Below are 14303 nucleotides of genomic sequence, written 5' to 3'. Positions count from 1 at the left end.
TTGTTTAAATGCTGTGGTATATTTTTGTTGAGGTATATTTTCTTTCTATATTTTTGTGTGCCTTTCAGTCCCTGACAGACTCTATGAGGTGAAGGTATGGGCCTTCAATAAGCAGACAGATGGCTATGCTGCTGGATGGAAGGGCAGAACGGAGAAACCACATGACAAAGGTGTGGCGGTTTGTTGTCTGTGTGTGTGTGTGCATGTGCGCACTCATGGTTGTGCTTATGCATAATGTACTGTACTCTATATACACTGCAGTCCATAACTATTTGGACACAAGTTTTTGCTCCAGCACATTGGAAAGCCTCTGAGGAAACTCCAGCACATTGGATTTGAAAATAAAAAAATTCTCAGCTTTAATTTGAGTGTATTTACATCTACAGCTCCGGAAAAAATTAAGAGACCACTGCACAAAAAGGTTGTGAAGGAAAGTTTTGAGTAAGGAACAGAAGTGTTCAATTTGCAGTGGTCTCTTAATTTTAATCCTTCTGTTCCTCACTCAAAACCTTCCTTTTTGACTTTTTTGGAAAGGAAAGAAAAAGGTGCAGTGGTCTCTTAATTCTTTCCGGAGCTGTATAATAAGTATAAGAATTAATGCCCTTTTCATGCACACTTTTGCCATTTTATTTTATTTATTTTAACCAACACAGCTCCAAGGTGGTAGTTCTTAAAGTTTGTTTTTGTATGTGTGTCTACCTGCGATTTACCAGTGTACCAGTTTTACCATTCTCTAACATTGTATTCCGAGAGCTAGCTAACATCATACCTTCATCTAAAAGTTGTCTGAAGCATGATTATGCTTGTTGCAATTTATAGCCCACAAAGAAAATCTGCCATAGCTGTTTTCAAAGTATTTCTGTTGTTTGTTTAATAACTGTGTTTTATTTTATTCAACCGTGACATCCAGGCTGCTGTAGGCTACAAGAGGAGAGGTGATAATTTTTTTAAGCCCTGCACTGGATGATGGTTCCTGTTTTGTCTTCAGAAAGTTAAATGCATACTCAATTGGATTCAGGTTGGATGATTTACTTGTCAAGTACATTAAAGATCATTTCATTTTTTGTCCCTTAAAAATCCCTTGGTTGCTTTAGCAGTATGTTTAGGGTCAGTGTCCTGCTGTAAGATGAAGGTGCTATCCAGTGAGTTTTTTTTTTTGGCAGTTAGTTGGATCTGAGCAGATTACAATTCAGAATTCATCCCAGTGCTGTCGTCAGCATTCCCATCATAAATATCAACAAGTGAGCCAGCTCCAGAGGCAACCATACATGCACAAGCCGTAAAACAGTTGGAGAACAGCAAATGTAAAACCTATACTCCATTCTAGACCTTTTGTTAGCTTTCTTCTGCATGAACTAACAATAAAACGACACACGGGCCAAGGAACAGCTGAGCAGGCAATTGTCCAATTTATTTTGATCCCCTAAATGGGGGTAACTGTGAATAAAAAGGTCTCTAATTCCTACACGGTTCACAGGTTATTGATGTAAATATAATCAAATGAAAGCTGATAGTCTATACTTTAACCTCTTTGTCATTATTTACTTTCAAATCCAATGCACCGGAGCTAAAACAACAAAATCTGTCTCTCTGTGCAAATACGCATTGTGCCTTTGTACATCCGTCTTTCTGTCTGAGGAAAAAACATTGTATAGAATGACCCTATTTGGGTATAAATTGCCTGTGTCTGTGCTTGTTAATGGTCAAAGGCCAAATAAAGACTTGTACATTACTAGATATGTCCAAATCATCTCAAAACTGTTTAAATGGTGTGTGTGTTGTTGTAGTGTCCCCTAAGGGAAACCCACCTCCCCTGCCCCCCGGCAGTGTCAAGGCCACAGCCAACAGCTCCACAGCCATCTGGCTCCGCTGGGAGAAACCTCGATTCAGCAATGTCCGTATCATCAACTACACCGTACGGTGCAGCCCGGCTGGCCTCCGAAACGCCTCCCTCGTCTCCTACTACAGCAGGTAGCGTCGGGTACCGCTCCGCCGCCACCGTTCCAAGATCTTCAAGACTTCCTTAAAAAATCTCAGTTAAGGATTTAAATGTGGTGTATATTCCAAGATGTCTAAATCCATGTCGCCCGTTTCGTTTCTCCCAAAATGTGTTCTGCAGCTCTGCTCAGGAGATCCTCTTGGGGTCACTAAAACCCTACACTCGCTATGAGCTGGCTGTCCAGTCCAATGGAGTAGATGTGGTCGGACCCTACAGCAGCACTGTGGAAGAGTCCACTCTCACTGACAGTCAGTCTCTGCTGGTCTCACCAGCTTATATGTCACTAACACACTCATTGTGGGAAGTTTACTTTCTTACACTAGTTTTTATTTGGTGTGTGGGTGTTTGTAAATGTGTGTATGTTTTTGTGCGTGATAGATAGAGAAGGGATTCATCTTTGATGGCGTAGGGAGATAATTGGCTGTAATTAAATGCCCAGATGGAAGTGGCTCTTTTGCTGGCCAAGAGCTCTCTAGAACCAGGGCCTGTCAATAGGTTCAGCCAAGTGGTGCCAGAGCAGAGCTAGGGAGGGGCCAGGGAGGGACCAGGGAGGGACCAGGGAGGGGCCATGAAGAGGCCAGGGAGGGGCCAGTGCAGGACCTGAGAGGGAACAAGGAAAATGTACCTTTGTCCAAATAATGTTATCCATGATGATGTAAAAGGTAAAACTGATCCTAGACACTAAATACTGTCCAGAGAGGCAAGCCGGTAGGGGGATTTATTACCAAGGCAACAAAGTCGTTATTTGGTTTGACACAGCAGGAGTATCTGCCTGCCTGCCAGGTCCCATCCTGCCCTCCCACCCCCCGTCACCAGAGCCATAGCCACAGTCTTTCTCCCTCCCCTGTCAAGTACAAACTAACACACCTGTCCCAGCCAGCCAGGCACACACGGCTTGTGTAAACAGCCTAGCATGGTGCTGTGTTCGGGGGGGGGGTGTAATCGGCAACCTCCCTCCCTGTGTTTCCAGGGCCCTCCACCCCCCCAGCGGACCTGCAGCTCACGGCCTTGGACTCCTCCTCTGTGTTGGTGAGCTGGCACCCTCCCAGGCAGCCCAACGGCGTCATCGTCAGCTACAAGATCCTCTACGGCAGCAACCTCAGCCAGCCCGACCACCTGTGGAACAACCTCACCCGAGACGGTGGGTGTGAGCCAAGCCTCTTCCACAAACCGCGTGGGCGGCCAATCTTAGTGGCTTGCATTCTCACTGTTGTGTTTCTCGGTCTGCATCCTTGGTTGCCCACCCAGGTTCCGCCATGAGTGCTGAGGTATCGGGGCTTTCCAGCGGGTCGCGGTACTTCTTTAAGATGAGGGCGTCGACGGAGGTGGGGGTGGGGCCTTATTCCCCTGTGAAGGATGTCTACACTCCTTCCAAGAACTACGGTGGGTCCAGTCTGGATTTATATAAGGATTGACACACACACACACACACACAACACGCACACACACAACACGCACATACACACACGCACACACACACACGCACACACAGACACACTAACAAAACAAATGCATGCACACACGCTTTAAATCGGTTCATCCATCCCTGCCAATGGGATGGAGAGATGGCTGCAGGAGGCTGTCACTTTGGAGAGCCTGTGTCATTTCTCTTCCTGCTCTCTGGCCTTCTGAGGTGAAAATTAAAGGGGAGTGTTAAAGGGGTGGCCATAACAGCTGCTGCTCCCAGGCTGCTCTCTGAATCGACTCCATATTTGACTGAGCGGCAGAAGAGCTGTGGATGACACGTACTCTACATCCACAATGAAATGCCCCGGGACGGACAGCTGCTCCATCAGCGGGAGCTTGGCAGGGAGAAAGAAAGATGCCTGCTCATTGTTGAATGCTCCTGCAGTTTCATTGGGATTGTTTTCGGTCAGACATCCATCGGTGAACAACGTTTTGTAATCCAATTCAGCTGTTTGCACAAAGTCATTCATCAGAACATAACGCAACAGCTCACAACAACTTGAGTGTCCAGAAGAGAGTCGGAAGAGGATGTTAAAGAGCAAAGCTCCCTTAGGACCAAAGTGTATCCCGTGGTCGTCCATTACCCGCTGACCGTCATGGCGTCAGCTGAAACTCCCGAGAGAACAGCAAGACCCAGTAGGACGGTTTATTTTGAGCCTGCAGAGTTGTTCCACAGTTGCTCCACATTCAGCTTCATGCATCAGTCTTGCCAGTAGTGAACTCAGTGTGACTGGAGGCGAGGTGCTTGGTGGGCTGGCGAGAACGGAGGGGGCACCATCTGTCCTCTGGTCGCTCCGTTGCCAGGTAGTCGTTGCCCGGGCTCAATTAACGCCCCCTCCCGGCGAGTGTGAATTGGTTCTTTCATGGCCCGCTGAATTGATTGATAGTTGACAGAATGGGTCCCGTACATTAACACACATCCTTACCTCCATAACCGTGGCGTGAGCCGACAGCTTTAGACTCATCCGGTGTCTGGTGTGTGTTCTGTTCCCTGCACAGAGCTGGACGTCCACGCTGTGACGGGCATCATCGTGGGCGTGAGCCTGGGTCTTCTCTGCATCCTCCTCTGCCTGTGCGTCAGCCTCCACAATGGAAAGGCCAGGTAGGAAGAGACCTTTGATGTCGGTTTAATACGCACGGTCAGGATAATAGGATCATAAACGTGTGTGCGCCCACGCGCGCACGCGCAGCAGATGGGACATGCGGACAGATGTTGGGGAGTGTGTTCTCTGAGTGACAGCACCAAGGACAGCCACTCCTGCTCCATTATGAAACCCTGTGGTTAATGAGCAGGAAATAATATGAAACCTAAGCCATGTTCCCCTGCTTTAGGTTAGGCAGGGTGAGCCGTAAACTGCTTTAAGCAGTGGAGGATTTGGAGATATTTAACACGGGGAGGACTGTCGTGTCTCAGCCAATGGGGGTCTATGCACATTATGCACATTTGACATTTAGAATTTGAATAATTTGGAATAATTTAGCATTAATATAGACAATGATTATTATATCTATGTTGATATTTAGAGCAACTGATTTCCATTGTGCCGCCGGGAATAGAGTGATCCATCTCAACTGAACTGAGATGTAGTGACAATATTTCGTTCTTCCGAGACCCCTTTACACTTCTGGGAATTGCCTAAGAGCATTTGGGCTAAATTGAAATGCACATGCATACCCACAGGAAGGAAAGAGTTTGGACAGCATAGGGATAAAAAACAAAATCTGAGAATGCTCTGGATACATGTAATAACATAATAAGAATGTGTAGAAAATGTAACTTGAACATGTTCGCGACCGATGTCTCCAAGAGGCCAAACACCTCTCCAAGATTGACAGTCATTTCAATGCATTTTTATCAATCAAAGAAGAATCTTTTAAGCTCTCCACTGAGGAGCTGGAACAAACCCATTGGAAGATATTTGGTTTGAAACAACATCCTACTTTCCACCATCACACAGTAATTGCCATTTACGTCATCGGCGAACAGCTCATTATACATCCTCCTCTGGGACAGGTGGGCATCATCTGAAAGCTCTGTCCGATGTCAACATGACGTTACAGGCCGGCCAAAAGGCCAGTCATGGAAATGAATTGTTGTTTGCTCAGATCGATCAGAACCATCAATGCATTCAGGTGCTTGTTCAACTGCAAAGGGTCAACTTCAAAAACATACACTGACACTATAGCATGACATTTGTTTTATGATACTTAATTGTGAAGTGCACACCTTTCTTGCCTGTATTACATCAAAACAGTGCTTATTACAAATCTCAATGGCTCATCTTTCCAAATACATCAAGGCCATTTAATATGCAGCTTTCTGCGCAGATAACTAAACAGATGCAGAATTGCCCTAATTAGCAGGAGGAATGGGGACAACCTCTTGCGCTTGGTGCTCAAGTTCAGACCGGCTGTCAGCCAGCCCCATACAGCACCGTGAAGAGCCTGAGCTCTGTCATCATTTACAGCATGCTACCGCAAACCTACCGGGTAACAACTTAGGAGCTTATCGGTTTCTGACACCGCCGTTTGCATCTCGTAAACAGGTGTTAATGTAAAGATGGGCTACTGACTGCCAATGTCAAAACATTCATCTTGTTTGACTTCATGAACCAAAGTAGTCTGACAAACCAAAGTAGTTTCATCGTTCTCAGTGTACTCGGCATTGAGCTGGGACCATGTGCCACGACTTAACCTCTGGTGGGTTAACCCCTGTTCTGTGTGACCAGGGAGGTGTCTGGAGGGCTGGACTCTACACCTCTGCCCCTTCAGTACCTTCGAGGGGGACGGCCTGCACCCGCTACTCCTCCAGATTGCAGTGACTGCCATGAGCTGGAGACCCTGATGCCCCTGGGCAGCAAGGAACATGAATCTACCCAGCCCCTCTCAGAGCCCACAGAGAAGCACAGCCTCATGGGTCATGTTGGATTAGAGGACGATGGCCTAGGATCTGGGACAAAGGTGAGTAGTGAGGAGACTGGAGACAACACTAATCGGAACTACAAACAGCACATGTACTTTCCATTCCACTACAAACAGCACATACACTTTATTTTCAACTCCAAACAGCACACACTTTATTTTCAACTCCAAACAGCACATACACTTTATTTTCAACTCCAAACAGCAAATACACATTATTTTCAACTACAAACAGCACATACACAATATTTTCTACTCCAAACAGCACATACACTTTATTTTCAACTACAAACAGCACAAACACAATATTTTCTACTCCAAACAGCACATACACTTTATTTTCTACTCCAAACAGCACATACACTTTCCATTCATTTAGATACTTGTGGAAGTAAGTGATATGGTATGTTGCATACTTCACATTTGTTGTTTGGTTGTTGTGTTGTTGTTTTTTTACCTTTTCTTTGTTCAGGGTCCTTGGAATGGGTCAGTAAGTCGTAACTGGGCCAACCGGATCACCAGATACAGGGACACCTTCCCAGAGGACACTCCAACTGTCCTCAATGGAACTCTGGACATGGTCAATATGGAAAAGGACAAGGTGTGTGAGGGTAGCATAGGTTTGTATGTGTTGTGCCTGTCTGGGTGTAGCTGTGTGTGTGTGTGTTTGTGTGTCTGTATATGTATATCTTTGTTTTTACGTGTGAGAGTCCTGTGGTTTCTGAGGTAGTGTAGTTTGTTTGTGTGTAGTTTGTGTGTGTTGCGAAACCTCTCACAACCATTAATAGGTGGATGGTTGCGAGAGGTTTCGGTGAACACAGAGTAATTAAATAGGGAACCAGGTGTCAGGATGACTTAACAGCTAATTACAACGTGAAACACTGGCTGGAAGCTAAATGAGCCGCTTGATCACGCATCTAATAAAGGAATTACTTTGCCACTGTTCAGGGGTCTTGCATGCTCTTAAAAGTGTGGGAGGGCAGAGTTTTAATGAATCCCTCATTCATTATATGCTGTCACATCACATCACATACCACCACTGCTCTATTTTGCTTGTGACATTTAACTTTCCTTATTTTATTCTTAATTACTTCATTTAGAGAATGATATGTGGATTAGATGGTTGTATAAAATAACAAGGAATAATTGCCATCTCATCCTTGTGCTGTGGCTGCCCTCCTGTTATGATTGACACCACGTGTGTAAGGTTCTTTATACAAATACAAAATGCACTGCCTTGTGGGACCCTGCCATTACATGACCTGCTAACTTTGTGTGTGTGTGTGTGTGTGTCAGGGTGACCCTGATGACCTGCTGAGCTCCTCTCTGTGCAGCAGTAATCAGGTGGAGGCGGAGGTCATAGTTCACTCAGAGCTGTATGACTTGGAGAAGGAGCAGCAGGAGGTGCACACTGACCGGAAGGAGGCCTCTCAGATCACAGGGTGTCCCTCACTGTCCGAGGAATCTTGCTCGCCGGTCAGACAGTCTGTCCATGCACCGCAACATCCATCACCAGAGGCGGAGTCTCTAGAGACCCAACCCCTGCTCAAAGTCCCAACTGGGCGTGACCTGGAGCCAGTGTCCAATCACAATGGGCAGCCAGAGGTCACGGCTGGGGCCGTTGTGGGCGTGGTGGCCCAGTTGACTGTGGACGGGTGTCAGCACCCGGGAACAGGGCTCACCAACGGCTTCCACTCCCCCAAGCTTCTGCGGCCGGTGCCAGAGGCCCTGGGGAATGGGGATTCTAGACAATGCCCCACTCCCCCAGGGAAGGGAGTACACTCCGGGGCTCCTTTCGTCAGCTCCGGCCGTGTCCACTCTACCTCCACAGCGCATGAGTACGTGTGCCCGTAGCCTCTGCTAGAAGAGGGACAGACTCCCAGACCGGCTGAACTCATTTCTTTTTCTCATCCATGATGAATGAAAGGATTCTTTTAAAGCACCTCAGTATCTTGTATTCCTCTTCCTGGCTCAGCTCACTTTTATTGGGATTTTGAATCCATTCTAAGTGTATATATAAAGTCTATATTTTTTAGTGCTAGTATGTATGGGTATGCATTTTGTTGCGTAGCAGCAGGATGTTGTTCGGGCCTTGCTCTGTTCTTCGCTACAGGCTCCTGTGTGTGACGAATAATGACAGGAGCATGTTGACCGAAAAAGACTTTGGTAAGACACGTTGACCCACTGCACCTGTTGAATGAGCATGGGTGTGTTGGAAACTGGGCGTCTGCATAACTGTGGTCAGCTGACATTGGAGAGGCTCTTGGTTCGACACTGCGGATGTCCGTCTTTCAAGGGGTGGACCTTGATCACGTGGCCCCTGCCTATCACTCTTCCTATAGGCTTCACCACATGGATGCTGCCTGTCACTCTTCCTATAGGCTTCACCACATGGATGCTGCCTGTCTAAGCACCTGGAACCAAGCCTTATATTTACACACTCTGAGAGTGCAGACCACCTGTCTCTCTCTCCATCCTCCTTCTGTCTCAGGGTCCACACACGCACACGCACATACACACTCACACACACACACATACCCAAGACATGCAAGACATCCATTAATTCCCTGACTGGAGCTTGGGGGTCTCAGGTGCCTAATATTTTAGGCGCATTTATAACCTCTGTATGTTTATATAGATGATTATATTCTATACAAATAGGACAATATGATGAAAATGAAGGAAAATGGAAAAAAGAGAAAGCATTTGAAGAGGAAAAGATGAAGGAGCCAAATACAGTATGTGTTTTGGATATAGGTTGCATTATTCTGAGGGGAGGATTTGATGACACATGTGGGCGTGTGACAGAATAACACATCTGACAGCAACCGTCTCCTGGTTTTCGCTCCTAGTCAACAGCACTACCTCATTTCTTTGCAGGATGGTTTGTCGGTGTGATTTCATTAGTGTTGTGCAGATGGGCGCACCTTTAAGTATCTGTTTTTTAACTGTCTGATTCAAAGCCTTTAACACATTCTGAAATAACTGCCTGATCCCTTCTCTTTGTGTGCAAAAATATGTAAGACCTACAGAAAAAGACTAGATAACAATCTGGCTCGGATGGGTTTGTTTTTAATTCCCTCTGATCCGTTGTTCCATTCGTGCTGGGTTTTCCTACTCTTCATGGGAGCAGGCATTCATTGTTAATTTAACGGTTACCTTAAATCACGAACAGGCCTCCATCAGAAGCCCTAACCCTTGGTGATCATCTCTCTCATTGTCAGCTGGGTCAGACCTCATCACTCTCAGAGGCAGGTTGAAAAATAGGTTTCCACCACCCGTCTGTCTTTGTATATGCTTAGTGTCCCCATCCTGAGGTCTTTCACAATACCATATGTAAATATTCCATCTTTTGTATTGCTGCTGTGGAGAGCGGGAGTTTAGACCACCCTCTTGCCCCTCATCTTTTAATTTCTTCCTTGCCTTTATAGCATTTTTAAACAAGCATTATTTATGTTTTGTATTCTTTTGTCAAGCATAATGCATTCTTATACTTCGTATACTGATCTTTGTATACCATAGCAGAAGATATTTTAATTTTTTTTTTTAAAGTCGAAATGCAAGAATGTCCAGTAATATCTTGTGTGGCATTTCGGCTAAATTAGTGTGTCTATTTCAGAGGCTGTGAAGGTTCAATGGGCCTGTTGTACACATTGAGACCCAGACGTTGTTGAGTCTAGAATAGTCCCATAACTGAAGCATTCCAGTTTAATACTTTTATTGTACCTTACTCAGGATCAGGCATGCTCAAACTTTAAGCAAAATAATATCATTTTAGTCTTGTCATCTTACAGTAGAGCCTTTAAACGTGTTGAAGACACCTGTCAATTATCAGTGTTGTACACTACAAGCTCCTCTTGAGAAACGTATCCTTCTGGTCTGTGTGGCACTTAATTCCTCTGCAGCTCAGTCTTCCGCAAAACTTTGTCAATCCATGTATAATCTACGTATACTACGTATAAACTAATTGAGACATTGTGGATGAAAAGCTCCTTTTAGAAAAGATAGATTGTGCTCTGATTAACTCTTCCTGAATGGTTATGTCACCCAATACGATATTTAGTAGGAATGTACTGTATAACTACCAATATATATATACACTCACCTAAAGGATTATTAGGAACACCATACTAATACTGTGTTTGACTCCCTTTCGCCTTCAGAACTGCCTTAATTCTACATGGCATTGATTCAACAAGGTGCTGAAAGCATTCTTTAGAAATGTTGGCCCATATTGATGGGATAGCATCTTGGAGTTGATGGAGATTTGTGCGATGCACATCCAGGGCACGAAGCTCCCGTTCCACCACATCCCAAAGATGCTCTATTGGGTTGAGATCTGGTGACTGTGGGGGCCATTTCAGTACAATCATTGTCATGTTCAAGAAACCAATTTGAAATGATTCGAGCTTTGTGACATGGTGCATTATCCTGCTGGAAGTAGCCATCAGAGGATGTGTACATGGTGGTCATAAAGGGATAGACATGGTCAGAAACAATGCTCAGTTAGGCCGTGGCATTTAAACGATGCCCAATTGGCACTAAGGGGCCTAAAGTGTGCCAAGAAAACATCCCCCACACCATTACACCACCACCAGCAGCCTGCACAGTGGTAACAAGGCATGATGGATCCAAACATTCTGTTTACGCCAAATTCTGACTCTACCATCTGAATGTCTCAACAGAAATCGAGACTCATCAGACCAGGCAACATTCTTCCAGTCTTGAACTGTCCAATTTTGGTGAGCTCGTGCAAATTGTAGCCTCTTTTTCCTATTTGTAGTGGAGATGAGTGATACCCGGTGGGGTCTTCTGCTGTTGTAGCCCATCCGCCTCAAGGTTGTGCATGTTGTGGCTTCACAAATGCTTTGCTGCATACCTCGGTTGTAACGAGTGGTTATTTCAGTCAAAGTTGCTCTTCTATCAGCTTGAATCAGTCGGCCCATTCTCCTCTGACCTCTAGCATCAACAAGGCATTTTCGCCCACAGGACTGCCGCATACTGGATGTTTTTCCCAACATTCTTTGTAAACCCTAGAAATGGTTGTGCGTGAAAATCCCAGTAACTGAGCAGATTGTGAAATACTCAGACCGGCCCGTCTGGCACCAACAACCATGTCACACTCAAAATTGCTTAAATCACCTTTCTTTCAGGAGTTCAGGAGATTGTCTTGACCAGGACCACACCCCTAAATGCATTGAAGCAACTGCCATGTGATTGGTTGATTAGATAATTGCATTAATGAGAAATTGAACAGGTGTTCCTAATAATCCTTTAGGTGAGTGTATATATATATATTGTTAGATTATGACGCTGTGAAAAGGTGATTGTTTACAGTTAATTCTAGATTTCACAAGCATATTTATTATTTGCAACATAAGAGCAACTGTTATGTGTTCTTAACTTACATTTCTACACACGTGTCTGTTTTTAATTTACACATCTTGTAGTGCCAGTCTTAGCTCTGTTGAAGTCTTACTCAATGGGCACTTTCTGCAGTGGCATTATGTGTCCTGTTGAAAACGTTCACGAAAATATTGCTTTGTTCACACTGCAGGCCTTAATGCTCAAATCAGTTTGATGTTTTAAATTATGTGTGTATGTTCCAACATCACTCAAGAAATGTCTGGGAGTGTCTACATTGTAGTTTATCGATTGGTTTGGGTGCTCAACTAATCAGTTGGGTAGGAATTTGTTTTTAGTGGGATGTCCGTGTTTCAAATTAGTGTTAATGAATAAAGACCTGCCATTTACCTGTCACACAGTAGTACCTTTGGATGTCAAGATGTTTCCTTCCAATGGTCAAACAATATTAAAAGGTTAATTTCGCACGTACATCCAAAACCATTCCACGTCTGAACTGTACACTGTGCACCCGGCAACTTCAAATTCCTAGTGGCTGAATTTATCTAACAGGAAAAAGCATCAGAGCGAATAGTGCCTCCATGTAGCCCATATATTTGATGCTGTCTGGTTAAAAAGAGCTACACGTACTGAGCTACATCAGCATCATATACTGAGACAGACTGGCGCTCTTTCCCTCGCTCAGGTGCTGAGTTGTATGTCTCTTAAATTTGGTGAATATTGAAACGTTTGATTTGGATGGGCAGAGTAGGAATGGCTAGAGCCCCTAAGGCCCTCCCAAGGTACCTGGTCTGCTGGTGCTTTGTCTCACTCTGAACTGTCTAGCTAAGGTGACTACAAAATATGCCAGTGTTTGGCAGTTATAAATCATAGTCCAAGTCAACCTTTAAAGCTTTGATAAGATGAAACAAGTTTCAGAAGGTATCATTTTTAGCTCATCCACAACAGTCAAGCAGCTTGCCAGCTACTTAGTTTGCTGGCGCTAATTTGTTTGCAATTACCAAGCTAGTTAATTCCCATATGTTATTGTCAGAATGTCATCAGATTAGATAGCAATCAGAATATACCAAAAAACTGTCTGAGAAAATGGTTTGACTTTTGAGACAGTCACATAGCTAGGATTTGTATCTTATTTTAAATTACATGTGGATGTGTTTTGAAATGTAGCTTGGAATATCAGTTTCAGATTCAAATCTTTGCCTGTTCAAATGAGAAAAAAGAAAATGTCATAAATATGACATGAGTCACTTAAAACTGCCAGTGTGAACAAGGCTTGATAATATTTGCATAAAATGTGCCTCCAGCATAAGGAATGTGTTCTCTCACTGAAGGATTAGGTAATTACTTTTGACTATTTTATTCTAACTAAATACCTTACACTTCATAGTGTCCAGAGTATAAGCTGGTACTTATGTAATAATATCATAATGGAATTTGATTAAATATGCACATTATTTGAATAACGTCATCCTCCCTTTTTCTTAAACAACACGTTTATCAATAGAATACCTCATTTTGATAGTTACTTGTTAATTATATGAAGATCATTTTTAATGCTGCACATTTATGTTAATGAAATAAAATAAAAATTATGAGAATTATCTGTGTGGGACCCAAGCTGGCAGGATTCCATAATGCATTAAAATGATGGTCTGGTTTCACCTCAGCTCACCTCAAATATCACTTATTGTACAGGATTATTTTTTTTATTCTATCAATTATCCATTGAGTGGTGATGTACTGTAGGCATGGGGCAGAAAGGTAATGAGGGCAGGATGGTGAGGGAGGACAGGATGAGGGCAGAAAGGTGAGGGAGGACAGGATGAGGGCAGAAAGGTGAGGGAGGAGGGTAGGAAGGTGAGGGTGGAGGAAGATGAGGGCAGGAAGGTGTGGGAAGAGAGTGATGAGGGCAGGAAGGTGTGGAAGGAGAGGATGAGGGCAGGAAGGTGTGGAAGGAGAGGATGAGGGCAGGAAGGTGTGGGAGGAGAGGGATGAGGGCAGCAAAGGTGAGGGAGGAGAGGGATGAAGGCAAAAAGGTGAGGGAGGAGAGAGGTGAGGGCAGGAAGGTGAAACCAAGGAAGGCAAGGGATGAAGGAGGGAAAATAGAATACGGAAAGACCTTTGATACCAGTGCCAAGAACAATGAAGATGTTCAGCTGTGATTGACCCTACTGGTCTTACCTCTACTGCAGACATTTCTGCAGAATACTTTCTACTGTTCTCTATTTAGGTGACCTGTTTTGAACATAGAACTGACTGATGCATGTCATCAAACGTTGGTGGAAAAACATGAAGGAAAAAACATTTGCACCGATATTGCTTTTCGTATTGTAAATATATATCCACCATATTTGGGGTGTGTCCTCACATGCTTTTCAATGAGATTGCTTGGACATTGATATCACATTTGTGCTTCTCCCTGCTTCCTTCTTTCCGCTTTATCTAGAATGTCCAAGCAAAGAGACCCTGTTCTTGTGCCACAAAGCAGAATTTAGCTGTCTTTTATTTTTTTACAGTCAATCTTTTAAAATGTCCTGTATGTTTGCAACTT

General features: G+C 44.3%; 1 protein-coding gene across 1 annotated transcript in view; it reads left to right on the top strand.

Moving 5' to 3' along the window:
- igdcc4 (immunoglobulin superfamily, DCC subclass, member 4) overlaps nt 1–10545 on the top strand; it is a 61783-nt gene extending 51238 nt beyond the window's left edge. Inside the window, exons 12-20 of the mRNA XM_010878630.4 lie at nt 69–170; nt 1788–1971; nt 2120–2247; nt 2970–3140; nt 3248–3382; nt 4466–4568; nt 6196–6427; nt 6861–6989; nt 7685–10545. Coding sequence (XP_010876932.3) covers nt 69–170; nt 1788–1971; nt 2120–2247; nt 2970–3140; nt 3248–3382; nt 4466–4568; nt 6196–6427; nt 6861–6989; nt 7685–8242 — 1742 coding nt within the window. The 3' untranslated portion in view covers nt 8243–10545. The remainder of the gene's footprint in view (nt 1–68; nt 171–1787; nt 1972–2119; nt 2248–2969; nt 3141–3247; nt 3383–4465; nt 4569–6195; nt 6428–6860; nt 6990–7684) is intronic.
- Nucleotides 10546–14303: the final 3758 nt, after the last annotated feature.

This window comes from Esox lucius, chromosome 2 (genome assembly GCF_011004845.1).
Source record: "Esox lucius isolate fEsoLuc1 chromosome 2, fEsoLuc1.pri, whole genome shotgun sequence".
In the NCBI taxonomy this organism is placed as follows: Eukaryota; Metazoa; Chordata; class Actinopteri; order Esociformes; family Esocidae; genus Esox; species Esox lucius.
The sequence above is the reverse complement of the archived record's forward strand: the minus strand, read 5'-3'. Positions and strand labels throughout refer to the sequence as shown.